This window comes from Nyctibius grandis, chromosome 4 (genome assembly GCF_013368605.1).
Source record: "Nyctibius grandis isolate bNycGra1 chromosome 4, bNycGra1.pri, whole genome shotgun sequence".
In the NCBI taxonomy this organism is placed as follows: Eukaryota; Metazoa; Chordata; class Aves; order Nyctibiiformes; family Nyctibiidae; genus Nyctibius; species Nyctibius grandis.
Window position 1 is genome coordinate 44,049,558 of NC_090661.1, and position 14,829 is coordinate 44,064,386.

Sequence of the window (14,829 nt, forward strand, 5' to 3'; positions counted from 1 at the left end):
CCCATATTATAGTGGTTTCTACTGCACTCAAGTAAACGTGCCTAGCACCTGGCAGAGTCTTGCATTTCTTGAATGAGGTTATTCTAAACGACCAACAGATAATAAACTCATCAGCCTCATCTTCCTGATAAGCCCTTCAATTTCTTTGGCCCAGTGACCACATGACCTGGACATAAATTTCTGCTTACAGTCCTGCTGTAATATTCAGACAGCATGGTCTTAAGGTAGCTTTACCAAGAAACTTCTGAGACCTTGCCCTTCTGAGTTACCTTGTCCAGGACATGATTATATTATATGGTCTGAGTCTTGCTGGAGCTACCTATATCTTGCAGTAGTAATAGAACTAGTAAAATTGCACAGAAAAATACTGAGGGCTAGAGCATCAGGAATTCATCTAAAATGAATGCTGTCCTTTTCCAAAAAGAGGCAGTGGCTTTTCTTCTTCTCTTTAACTAAGTCTGGGAATGGAAAAAGCCCCCTTGAAGAATTCTAGCTAAACAGCACAATCACTTATGGTCTCCTTACACTCGAGTGCACACCTTACACAGAGGTAACCTGCCAGTATATTGATCCTGACAGAAAAGCCAGCCTCCGCACACCTTTGAAGGTTGCTGCTGCCAAGCCACTCTATACTGAGCAATTACAACTGCCCTTTTGGAATTGCTAATTTTCTGGAATGTGACTAAAACTTCTACATGGAAATACAGCAACCTGAGGACTGATACCAGCATGCTCTAGGGACAAGACAAAAGCACTCTGTAACAAAATCCTGACTTTGAACCTTTTGATTAAGATTTTAAGCTGCCTTTGATCCAGTACTTTGGTCTTTCCTTACAATACAAAGCGGACCTAAGACCTACTATCATTATTACGAGATTCAGGGAATGGAGGGATGACAGAGGAAGAAAGGAAAGAGGAAAGATAAGAATTAAGGATGAGGAAAGATTTTTTTCTACTGGGGACATTATATAGCTTTAATGACAAGCTATGATGGTATTTTTTCACATATCCTGTTAATAATTTCTTTTCCAGAGGCAGAAAACTAGGTTGAAGATGGCAAAAAAATCTGGATGGTAAGGTTCCGCTCACATTATTTCCAAAAGCTTCCTGTTACCTCTGCTTGCGTCTCAAAATTTGCAGAAACAATTAAACCTTCCCCAAAATAAAGATGATACTTCACTTCAAATTGAGTGAACACCCAAATTTACTGCCACAAACTAGCCAGCAAGCCAAGAAGTTTTTCTTCTAGTATTTCTGATGTGGTTGCTGGTTCACATTACTTATAGCCCTGGCAGAAGGAATGCCACGAATTAAGTTGCAGCTAGTATTGTATATATTTGGCAGTACAAGCCCCTCAATTTCCAGTCTGCTGCTGAGTGCTAAAGCGAATGCAAGAGTTCAACCTTACCCCTAAGTCTAGCAGTTTAAGGTATGAACACTGCTCTTCTACAATGACCACTATCCTATGGTACCAGAGGGTCCCAGGGCATAGCGTCAAGGGGTTTAAGATCTAAGAAGACTGCTACCTTTTGCTTCGCAACCCAGGCCTTACAAGGCAGCTTGTTTTTCTGAGGGCGTGAGAAGTGAGAGCATCCTGGCCGCCTTCTCCCTGTACAACCTCAGCTTTTAGTGCAGAATACAATAAAAAAAGGTGAGCAGGAACACTTGTACAGAACGCGTGGCTATTTCTGCCCCACACGGACAGTAGTAGGGTCAGAGAAAGGCTGGGATCTCTAATGACATCTATTTTCAGCTAAGATTCTCTAGCCTTACAGATTCTTTAGGAAAAAATATTTGCAGATGGCCCATCAATCTGTGCTGTGCTCCCCTCCCCCTCTCACAAACACACAGAGCATCTGCTGTACCATTGTTTGACAGCACCGCAGCTTTGCATGAAGGCTGGGTCTCAAAACCTAGAGATCTGTGTGCAGACGGAGGCAGAACTGTGGTTCTGCACATATCAACTTGACATCGGTCCCAAGGCGAATAACATCCATACTCTCCACATCCAAGTTTCTTCATAAACAGCAAAATATAGTCCCTGAAGGATCAGGGCTGCAAATCAATGTCATTCAGTTCAGTGGGATTTCTTATTGTTATGAGTAAGCTATAAGCAATCTTAGATACCAATATACAAAAATCTACAACAATGCTCTACTTTTGGATAGGTTTTACAGATACAGCAAATAATACTTTCCAAGTTTGCATATACCCAGAATATACGCAGAAACTAATTGAAGTGTTATTACACTCTTGCATTTGTTATAAAAAGACTCATTTAAAATTTCCAGTAGGCATTTTAAAGCCTTAAGAGGTCTGCAATTTAAGCTTGTAGCATAAATGTTAGTTAGGTATGCTTCAAAAATTTGTATATTCTCATAAGATTTCTCTAAGAGAAAGAAATTATTTTCCCTCCCTTCTCTGCATTGTTAAAATAAGTAATCAGATGGGGAGAAAGACAGACTGACTGGGAGTGTAAGACTCAGTCTTACTATCAGCTCTGCATGCATGGAAGTGACAGCAATACAAAGGGATCAATCCCACAGTCAGCTCTGGGCATGCTTGCATTATTCCAAGAATAACCTCCTTTCAAATGCCATATGCCTTGTGGAACACAGAAAATGCATTTATTTTGCCTAAGATGTAGGACCTCTTCATGAACAAGTTGGACACTGCCTTCAAGAGACAGCAGAGAATTTTAAAAATTATTTATCCCATGTTATTTTCTTAGCCAAGTGAGAAGCTCCTCCCTAGTTATTCAAGGCATGTCAGGACATGGAAATCCTCATGCAGCAATCCATGAGAATAACTTCTGCATCCACATGACATCTCAAAGTCAATGACAGTTCATGTAAAGCCTGTATGTTCCTAGATACAAGATTGGGGCCCACTTCAAACCCTCTTCTTTCATCAACATTGCGCTTGTGAAGCACAGAAATCTTTCTTCTTCTTACACTGCTAGGATAAGCTGCATATATAAGCTCAATTACTGGTTGGTAAAGGGATACTCCAAATTAAACAGCACAATTATAGCCAAGAAGCTCTCTCATTCAATGTTACTAAGCTACTCCAGCCCATAGGCAGTTCCTTAAGACATACACTGCACCTAAAATCATAATCAAATCCATGAAATACAATGGCATATATTTATACAGACACATACACAATGAAGAAAGCTTTGTATATTTTTATATTTTGGACTCAAACACATTAAGTCTCTGGATTTAGAGAGTGCCCGTAAAAGCATGTTGTCTTATTATAAGGCAACCTCAACTCTGAGCACCATGATGGAAGTGAAGCAATACATCATGCTTCGTAGAACCAGACTGTAGAAATGCAGAACATGACTGCATTTTCCAAGCTACAGCAGCACAGGTTCTGCAGCACAGAGAGGACTAGTGATGGGCATACATGGCTCTTCCACCATCTCTCAACAGAAACACTGTCATTCCAAATAGATTAACAATTATGTTTCTGTAGGTACTCCATTTCTCATAACACACAGTTCTCTGGTGGATTACACATAGCATAACTGGCACCTGTGAATATTCAGCTTGTCACCTTCAGCTGGCTGAACACTCACGATCCATATAGATTGAGTAATTTGTTTCAGTCAGACCCTGCCATGTCTGCTTTAGTCTCATTTCCACCCAGCCCAAATGGTTTATACTGTAAAAGTATCATTTACCCATTTTGTGCAGAGCTATTGTGCGTTTCTGAGTCATCACTGTCGCTGATGACAGCTGTGTCTCTGTCAGCGCTGCTGGCGTGGCCGTTCGCCATTCCATTGTGATGGGCTGGAGCTATGATTTCCAAAATCTTACACTGCAACCTGAAACACAGACATTCATTACCGTCAAAGTCTTTCACTAGTGCAAGGAGTCTAAAGTTGTAGCAGTTATTTTAAGAATATGTATAAAACTGAACATTGTATTGTCTACTAAATAATTAAATACCTAAGAGCCTTGCACTGAAATACTAGGTAAAATATTAATTTCATTAGTTCTATCTGATAAATGAACAAATTCATCTGCTTACGCAGCTATCAGCTTCACTACTCAGGACAACAAATCAAGTCATTGGTAGAATTATTTGTGGTTGTGAATTTTTCAGTTCTCAATTAAGCGAGCTAAAAGTTAACTTAATGTGTTACTTTAAAACTACACACCAAACCTTTTACATTTATTTTGATAACAGTCTAAGAAAGGCAAAAGATTTTCAGATCCCAAAGTATTTTTACTTGTAAGAGATCATCTTCTACTGCTGTCAATGACCTAAATAAACAAGGCTGAAATGATCATTATGCATCTAATCTTAATAATGGCCCATTTATCTGCTGATACATATTAAGGCTCCATCTGGCATGCACACAATTGACAAAACAAGTCTATTCCTTTGCCATCCTGTATGCTAGTTATAAGAGGCAGAATTAACTAAATATTAAAAATATAATTAATCAACACTTCATGCTGGGTAACTATTACAGCTGGTTCTTAACCACTAACTTTCACCCCTTTCTGGAATTCCATGGTTCATATTTTTTAGTTTAATCTCCTAAAGCTTTGTCTGCTTCATGAAAATTAACTATTTCAGTCAATAGATGCTGTCACATACTACCACTAAAAGCTCAAAGGGCGGGGGTAAGAACGAACACATAATAATTCTCTGAGCACCAAATACTGTCACTTGAAATGAATAAAAGGGAGAATACATGAAGCATAAGGCTTGAATTCGCATGGCATCACGCCTAAGTTAAAAACAAACAAAAAAGCCCCAACAAATCTATGACAGACAAATTGTAAGTGTTCTATCTGAACTGAACATGAGCAAAAAAGAAACAATGTCAAAATATTTCTTAAACACCCCCTTCTACAAGCAGACAGTACTATCCAAAATCTGCACACATTGAAGGGGGGGAATTTGAAAACATCTTAGGCCATATTCACTTGTGAGTTTAGCTAGGACCACACAGTGTCTGTAGCTGTCCTCCCCAAGCCTCTCTGCAACAGGGAAAGAGCTCCAGGATGCTCCAACAGGATATGTTATTTTAAAAAATATTTAAAAAAAAAATAAAAAAACTATTAACATCCTTATATATTCCTAGAGACAACAGTATGACAAATGCTTAATTACCCACGGGGACACCAGAGCTGCCTGCATGCAGAGGCAGCCCAAGTCCACAGGACTCGCTGACCACCAGCACGCTGCCATTCCAACGGAGCCAGCTCCGTTTCCAAAGCTGGCTGGTTTGGGGCTGGAAATCACGTTTGCCTGGCGAGTGGAGCCCAAGCTAATTAACTGTGCAAATCTAAATAGACTCTGTGTAAAGAACCAAGAGCACCCAAGTACGTAATGGAGACAGAGCCCAGTGGCTGTTCAGTAAGTCCCAGTCCAGCGAGGCTTATTAAGGTCTGTCCCAGCACCCAAGTCCATCTGAGTCCTAAGAGAAGAGTCTATCATTACAGTATCTTGGTTTTCCAAGAATCCGAACATCACAGCATCCCCTTCATACTAAATAACATGGAGCTGACTGCATGGCAGAATCTGTATTATTATGCTGTTCTTTTAAATCCAGCAAAGATCACCTGCTAAAAAAGACTTCTTAGTAGAATTCTTTCTGTTTCAAATTATAAACTATATTTACCAGAGAGTTCAATTATGTTTAAAAAACACTTTAAAATTAATTTATAATGGAAACTAACAAAAAGCACGCATGCTTTAGGCTACTGATACTTTTTCCAACTTGTTTCTCGTTTGCAGACCACTAGAGGGAGGGCAGAGACACTCCACCTGCAATCACAGCAGGTGATTGACAGCCCCAGAGTCACAACCTACACTACCCAATGCCATGGAAGGACAAAGAGGCTGAAACAAACAAACACACAGAAACACACAGAAACAAACACACAGAAACAAACACACACAAACACACACAAACACACACAAACACACACAAACACACACAAACACACACAAACACACACAAACACACACAAACACACACAAACACACACAAACACACACAAACACACACGAATCAATCCTCCTGGACAAAAAGGCTTGAATGTAATTTACAGGGTATCATATCTCCTTCTGTAAGAACGGAAATTATATATTCTATACACTCGATTCAGTAAGTAGCAAAATCCCCAATAGAGCTGCCTTTTTTTTTTTCTTCTTCCTCTTTTTATTACTAAACAGGAAGACTGACTAATGAAATAATAAGCTATCACAGAAAGCACGTGATTCTCCATCCTCTATGCCTTCATTCAAATAATTACCAGAAATCTTTGGGGAAGGAATCAAGTGAAATATACATTATCTGGCTCAATAAAAGCATAATCCAATGAAATTTAATAGTTACTGATTAAAGAAAGTGATGCAGCCATTCCTTCTGGCATTAGAGAAATAATCATCTACGAATGAAGACTTTTTTTAGCCTTGCTACAGTCAAGTCATGGCTAGTAGCAGTCAATTCGCTGGGCTAAGAGAGGCAAAGACACTCTGGTTCCAGTGTGAACAAAAGTCTGCTCTTCTCAATAACCTAATCATTCCCTAAGTTCACTTATTACAACTCTTATTTCACATCATAAGGCACATAAAACAGCAGAGCTGAAAGCTGAAGCAAGACACTCAAATGAAGAAGCATACAGCTTGAAATACCTTCTAAAAAGGGTACCTTAAAATCTTTACAGAGCTTATGTCAAAGTCCAACCACACTCACTCACTATTTCCCATAAAATAAGAACTGGGGGCACCTTAATCTAAAAAGACAGCAGCATTAATGTAAATAAATACATACCCCAATACCCCCCTCAGTCAGGAAGCACTTCAAATAACAATAAGCATTGTGAAAAAGCTTACAGTCATCACAAACTTTTACACAGTATTCCCAGCAACTCTAGCTCACACACTGAAAGCCAAAAGCTGGAACCATAAACCTGAAAAAGGATTACCCCGTACCCCAGCAGTTTTGCATACCTCTTTCTGCATCACAGGCTGCTATCAACAACAGGGTACAGGTCCTCTGACCTGTCCCAAGGATGGCCTTTACACTCACAGATTTATTTTTTGCTAAGCTCAGAAACCAAGCTCTTTGAGGTCCTCTGTGTTATGGGAAGGGTTCCAAGAAGCGCTCAGCCTGTATGATTAAATCTGTTGTTTTTTTGAAGGAAAAGAACACCACTACAGGAGCCCAAAAGTTTTAAACACAAAGCCAGAGAAGATATCACCAATATAATTTTTTAAAAATACCAGTGCATGTCGCCTCCTCTCTCAAATTAAAAAAAACCTGAGATCTTCCATTGATTTCCATGAATTTCAGGTAGGGCTGATCAGCTGCACAGGTAAAAGACCATAACTGACTCCAGCAATCTAAGGGCAAGAGACACTGATTGAGACTGGCGCAGGACATAGTTTCTCTGGAAACCCAGCTCCACCAGCCTCTCTCTAGGAGACTGATTCTGAGCTACACTTTGAAAAGCAGCTTAACACAACTAGCAGAAAACTAAGGTGAGACTGAACCTTGTCACTCCCAGAAGAACAGTAAGGAAGCGGCAGGCTGAAGGTGTACAAAAGCAAACTGCACCTGCAGCCTCAGGCTGATGCTCCATGACATGCAGAGATGACTTAACCCTGGCGCTCACTAGCATTTATCGATTGCCATTAAATTGAATTCACTTCAACAACAAAAGAAATGCCACCAAACCCCAAAACTAACCCAATGTGAAGAGCTGGGTAAGTTTTTGTCCTATCAGCAACTTCAAGCAGCTCACTGAAGGATCTGATGAGAACTAGAGCATGTGCAAGAGGCAACTATTGGCCACAGCAGAAAGAAGGAAGAAGCAGCAGAAAGACCTCCCTCATTTGGAGGCCCTGAGGCACTATAATTTCTTGAGTAGCTCAGTGATTTCAATAGTTTACCCTTCCTAACTGAAAAATGACATCTAGGCAAATGAACACTGGATCGGTCACTAGGAGAGTCTGTTCCAGGGAAACCACACACCTAACAAGGTAGTTGGGCAAGGCATGGTATATGCTTCAAAATCACCAGTAGTCCAAGGTGAGAGGAAAACTCAGAACAAAGGGTAAGTATAACTTACTTTCCACGTTTCTCCTTCATTCAGCTCAGCAACTCAAAGGCACATACACAAGCTATTACGAGTTGTAGGACAAGAAGGTATGTCCATCTACCTCTGCTGAAGCAGTAGAAGAACACAAGTTGAAGATGAGAAAGAGAAGCTGCACTCTACTATGTAACGGACCAAAACCAGCCATTGTAGGACATCAAGCGGAAACCTTAACCCTGCAATTATCGGCACTTTCACTTAACTCAGAGAAGTTCTTCCGAAGTGCTGAGTAGGCCTTTATATCCAACCAAGGCTGGAATTGGAAGCTGTGAGAGGAGAGACCACTTCTCAGTGCCCATCAGCAGAGCATTCTGTGTAACAGCTGTTGATCTGGGTGGCACTAACTACTGTGATACAAATAATAGTCTGGCACTCTGCTACGTCCTCATTTCAGGTCAAAGAAAAAAAAAAAATCCCTTGAAGGCCCAGGTGAGTTATAAAAATGCCTCTGTATGCTTTACAATAAGCAGACAAAAAACATCCCTTTGATACCAGACGGTTCAATTTAGCAACAGTTTAGCAAGAGTAGGCCTCAGAGTTAGCAACGGTTTAGCAAGAGTAGGCCTCAGAGTAGGCTCTAAAAGCCTGCTCTGTGTTACCTTTACACAGAACAAACTTTCCTGTCAATAATTTTCCTTTTAGCTAGAATAATAACAATAGGTTCTGAAGTAAACTACATGTTTTGTAGATAGAGTTTGTTTATGGGATTGATAACAAGGTTCTAGTAAATAATGATTCATGCTGTTTACGCTTAGTCCCAGAAAAACAAAGGTCTCTGCTAATTATATAAGGCCAAAAGACAAAACAAAACTGTAAAGAACAACTTTGTGATGTCTAAATTAACTTGATTCATAAACTCTTGTGTCAGAGGAGAGATAAGTTCAAAACGATATCTTCTTCTTGGGAACACATGTACTTGTAAACAAGAAGGCCTTGACCACGCTTGCGCACAAGCATGATTTAAGGGGGATTGGGACCACCAGCGACCCCCAGAGACCACCAAAGACCCCTTCCCCAATTTAGTACGCATGTGTAAAGACATTACGTAATGCATTACATAATTTGTTATGTATAAGTTGTTTTTTAATTGGGTGGGTTTTTCCCTTGGAATTGTATATAAGGGGCAAGCTTTTGTTCTTAGACGTGCATGCTAGGAGGAGAGATCCCCCATGCACCCAGCGCTGCAATAAACCAATGTCGGCTTTCTAAACTATCATTTGGTTTGGAGAGTTTTCTTGGTTACTATTTTCGGTAACACCTTGGATGCAGAAGGCTGTTTCAAATGGGGTGGTGGGAGAATACTGCAATACTTTGAGGCCAGCTTTTAACATAAACAAAACAATGATCAGTGAGTCAGAAGTAAAAGGAAATACACTTTTTAAAACAGACACCCAAATGAAAACTAAGTTTTTCAAATGCCAAAATTAAAAAAAGCACACCTTTTCTAACAATGTGTAGTTAGTTGAATACAGAAAACCCCGAAAGAGTCAGTAATACAAGAAGCTATAGTAGCAAGTACCAAGAAGTACCAAAAAGCTATAGCCTCATTCTGTTTTGTCAGCTTTTAAGAAGTAAATGTCAGCTAAGTGCAGCAACTCATATCCTTATCCTAACAGTTCTCATACCCTTGAAAGCAATTAAGAGAGATAAAAGCGAGACAAGATCTGAAGGAATAAGTGACATCTTTTACTAAACTAACTGGTACAGTTTAATGCACACACAAAACAACAGCACACAAAAAGGAGAGAGTTTTATGCACATAATGGCTTCCTGAAGCACAGTAAGAGCTGCCTTTTTCGAGGTTTAGCATCTTGATTTGTCTGTCAAGTTATAGGTAAGACTGTATGCATCAAAGAAACTAGTAAGAAGCATGTTTTTGCTTAGGACAAGGGAATCCTATATACACAGCAGCTGCATCGTCTGTCTCCTGTGAAATTAGGACAGCACTAACTAACAGTAACACCAGTACATGCATCATTTTCTTCTCAGAAAGGGTCATTAGACATGGAACAGGCTGCCCAGGGAGGTGGTGGAGTCACCATCTCTGGATGTGTTTAAGAAAAGACTGGACATGGCACTTAGTGCCATGGTCTAGTTGACATGGTGGTATCAGGGCAATGGTTGGACTAGATGATCCCAGAGGTCTCTTCCAACCTGATTGATTCTGTGATTCTGTTTTGACTGCCCAGCCTTCAGTTCATAGTATTGTACTGATTAAAAAAAAAAAAAAAACAAGTCATAAAACAAACAAACCAAACCCCGTAACTTTAGATGTAGTTATAGAAGTAGAGAGTGCGCACAGAAATGAGAGCTAAAAGAGATTTGCAGCACCCAAAAATAGTTTTAACAGCTGTTCAGCAATCTATAAGAAAGGAGTTGCAGGTTCTCTCCCAAATATCACCATCTCATAGCTTGTATTAGTCAAATACAAATATATTTATTAGTCAAGAAATACAAACATATTTATATCCCAAAGGACTTAAGAGCTGTGGAAAGTGAATTCCTTAAACGTGATTTTTTCCAGGCCAGGAGCTGACTCATCCTTAAACAGCAATGCAGGAAGAATGGAAACTGTACTTGCTCTATGAATAGGTCAGCTGATCTCCGGTACTATCAGCTATGCTGTTTCATAAGCACCACACTAACTTTGCTACTAGAATTCAAATTCACCTTTCAAAATAAAGTAGGAAACTTACTTTGTATGCAGGAACTTATGCTTAAGCCTTACCACTAGAAAAACACACTATTAACTTTCTGATTTTATAGACATTAGCTCCAGTGCCTCTGCATCCAGTCAAGCTTTGAAGCCTACGTGTCAAAGGGGAAAATTTGTTGAACTAGAAAATAATTTAAACTCACTGTAACTCGTTAGAGTCTAAACATGGCAGACACTTTGTCTTTTACTACCTAGTGGTCTTATATTAACTTACCCTAGTTCTCAGAAGACAACTATGTATATCTATAAGCAAGTAATACTTTGTTGCCAGTTTGAATGAAAAAGTTAAAAAATTAGCTATAACCTTATCTCTTACAAGGATTATCTTCTACCATCCTAAATACATATCAGCTAGGCATAGTCATGGCCAGCAACACCATGAGACCATGAGATGGTAGAGTTCAGGATCTCATGTGGCAGGAACAGAATAGCTAGCAGAATCACAACCCTGGACTTCAGGAGGGCCAACTTTGGCCTTTTCAAGCAATTGCTAGGGGAAATCCCATGGGACAGGGTACTAGAAGGTAAGGGGGCCCAAGATAGTTGGTTAGCATTCAAGGACTGCTTCTTCCGAGCTCAAGATCAGAGCATCCCAGCAGGTAGGAAGTCAAGGAAGGGGACCAAGAGACCTGCATGGTTGAACAGGGAACTGCTGGGCAAACTCAAGTGGAAGAAGAGGGTGTACACATCATGGAAGGAGGGGCTGGCCACTTGGGAGGAATATAAGTCTGTTGTCAGAGGATGGAGGGAGGCAACTAGGAAAGCTAAGGCCTCCTTGGAATTAAACCTTGCAAGAGAGGTCAAGGACAACAGAAAGGGCTTCTTCAAATACATTGCAGGTAAAACCAACACTAGAGGCAATGTAGGCCCACTGATGAATGAGGTGGGGGCCCTGGAGACAGAGGATAAAAAGAAGGCGGAGTTACTGAATGCCTTCTTTGCCTCTGTCTATACTGCTGGAGGCTGTCCTGAGGAGCCCCGGACCCCTGAGGCCCCAGAAGAAGACAGGATAGAGGAGGAATCTGCCTTGGTTGATGAGGGCTGGGTCAGCGATCAATTAAGCAATCTGGACATCCATAAATCCATGGGCCCTGATGGGATGCACCCGCAGGTGCTGAGGGAGCTGGCGGAAGTCATTGCTAGGCCACTCTTCATCATCTTTGCTAAGTCGTGGGCAACGGGAGAGGTGCCTGAGGACCGGAGGAAAGCGAATGTCACTCCAGTCTTCAAAAAGGGCAAGAAGGAGGACCCGGGTAACTAGAGACCAGTCAGCCTCACCTCCATCCCCGGAAAGGTGATGGAACAACTTGTCCTTGGTGCTGTCTCTAGGCACATCAAGGATAGGGGGATCATTAGGGGCACTCAGCATGGCTTCACCAAGGGGAAGTCATGCTTAACCAACTTGATAGCCTTTTATGAGGACGTAACCCGGTGGATAGATGATGGTAAAGCTGTGGATGTGGTCTATCTCGATTTCAGTAAAGCATTTGACACAGTCTCCCACAGCATCCTCGCAGCTAAACTGAGGAAGTGTGGTCTGGATGATCGGGTAGTGAGGTGGATTGTGAACTGGCTGAAGGAAAGAAGCCAGAGAGTGGTGGTCAATGGGACAGAGTCCAGTTGGAGGCCTGTGTCTAGCGGAGTCCCTCAAGGGTCGCTACTGGGACCAGTACTATTCAATATATTCATTAATGACTTGGATGAGGGAATAGAGCGCACTGTCAGCAAGTTCGCTGATGACACAAAACTGGGAGGAGTGGCTGACACAACGGAAGGCTGCACAGCCATTCAGAGAGACCTGGACAGGCTGGAGAGTTGGGCAGGGAGAAATTTAATGAAATATAACAAGGGCAAGTGTAGAGTCCTGCATCTGGGCAAGAACAACCCCATGTACCAGTACAAGTTGGGGACAGACCTGTTGGAGACCAGCATAGGGGAAAGGGACCTGGGGGTCCTAGTGGACAACAGGATGACCATGAGCCAGCAGTGTGCCCTTGTGGCCAAGAAGGCCAATGGCATCCTGGGGTGGATTAGAAGGGGTGTGGTTAGCAGGTCGAGAGAGGTTCTCCTCCTCCTCTACTCTGCCCTGGTGAGGCCACATCTGGAATATTGTGTCCAGTTCTGGGCCCCTCAGTTCAAGAAGGACAGGGAACTGCTACAGAGAGTCCAGCGCAGAGCCACGAAGATGATTAAGGGAGTGGAACATCTCCCTTATGAGGAGATGCTGAGGGAGCTGGGTCTCTTTAGCTTAGAGGAGACTGAGGGGTGACCTCATTAATGTTTATAAATATGTAAAGGGCAAGTGTCATGAGGATGGAGCCAGGCTCTTCTCAGTGACATCCATTGACAGGACAAGGGGCAATGGGTGCAAGCTGGAACACAGGAGGTTCCACATAAATATGAGGAAAAACTTCTTTATGGTGAGGGTGACCGAACACTGGAACAGGCTGCCCAGAGAGGTTGTGGAGTCTCCTTCTCTGGAGACATTCAAAACCCACCTGGACGCGTTCCTGTGTGATATGGTCTAGGCAATCCTGCTCCGGCAGGGGGATTGGACTAGATGATCTTTCGAGGTCCCTTCCAATCCCTAACATTCTGTGATTCTGTATAACACACTTCCAGTGCCCCAGTTAAGACTTACAGAGATGAAAACAGTATGCAAATCTTTTAATTGGCCTAATGCAGTGGTTAATCCACTATTAACAGTCCTAAAGCACTGGGACACCAGCCAAACAATTGATGAGTTAAAAAAAGAAGTTTCACTTAGAGGCAAGGTTGCACGGTGATTATCTACATTGGCAACGGTCAACATCAGATCATTCAGAGCAGAGAAAGAATGTTAACCTATACCTAATGTAAGATCAGATGCAGCACTCTTCCCAACAGAGAATTTCATCTACTGCTTCTACAAAGAGGTTCATTTTAAAAACACTCCATTCTCTTAAAGCATTCTGGTGTTGCCTGCTCACAGGCATCAGGCAAGTATTCTTTTGCATTGGTGTCATCTAGTGGTCAAATTCAATGAAAAAAAAAAAAATTCCTTTACTATATCTGCCATGTTCTGTATGACTTCTTTCTTCTTATGCACTACCTTTAGGCAATATATTTTAGTCTGCAAGTGGTTGACTTTTTAATTAAGTTCCATACTAATTGTTGGACAACAGCTGGTTGTCCCCCGCTCTCCATGGGGAAGGGATGGCATCATCACATAAACTGTTTTTAAGGGTGGGGGAAGGGGAGCTGAAGAGCTAGTAGTGCTGTCCAACCTACAACCTCAGATCTCTTCAATTCTTAGGTCAGACTGCAAGCTTACAGGTTAATTAACTAATTATCGCACTGCTCACTTGCATACCCTAATAAAGATAGCCATTATTTCTTGTGATAGCATCCAGTCTCCGAACACTGAAGATAAATCACAACGGGGTGTTTACACATGCTTTAAATCTAGTTTTTCCTCTGACAAATTAAAATAATTATTAAAAAAAAAAAGAAAAAATACACTGCTGACCTCAAGGAGAAAGGAATAGGTCCCACAGCTGAGTTACACAGCTGTAGGTTTTATTTTGTTGGTCTGAGGCATTCACTGAGGTTGTTTCAGGTAGGCCTTCCACACCACATAGTTCCAACTTCCAGGTAACTGACTTCAGATGCCAAGATGTTGAAAAATCAATTTCACAAGTTTTAAGTACCAATAATACAACACGGTACTAAGCAATAAATGGACAGGTTACTGCAAGGGATGCCATTCCTTGTGGAAAAACGAAAGGCCAACTAGTAGGGTACGGGTCTTAAACTTCCAGTTCTGAAGCGTAAATATAGGAAGCAATTCCAGTGATGTGGTCAACATTTTTCCTCTGTTTCAATAAAAGTGTGAGGTAAAACATTAGCTGCCTATTTTACATCTTAACTGACCATGATTAACATGAAATATTACTCTAATTCTTCCCCCCAACAATATCTCAATTTCCATGCCTTTTTCAATAA

General features: G+C 41.3%; 1 protein-coding gene across 2 annotated transcripts in view; it reads right to left on the minus strand.

Moving 5' to 3' along the window:
- BAZ1A (bromodomain adjacent to zinc finger domain 1A) overlaps positions 1-14,829 on the minus strand; it is a 76,101-nt gene that overhangs the window by 46,178 nt on the left and 15,094 nt on the right. For both annotated transcript variants that reach the window (XM_068399274.1, XM_068399275.1), the window contains one exon: positions 3,689-3,832. In XM_068399274.1, the coding sequence (XP_068255375.1) occupies positions 3,689-3,832 (144 nt within the window). The remainder of the gene's footprint in view (positions 1-3,688; positions 3,833-14,829) is intronic.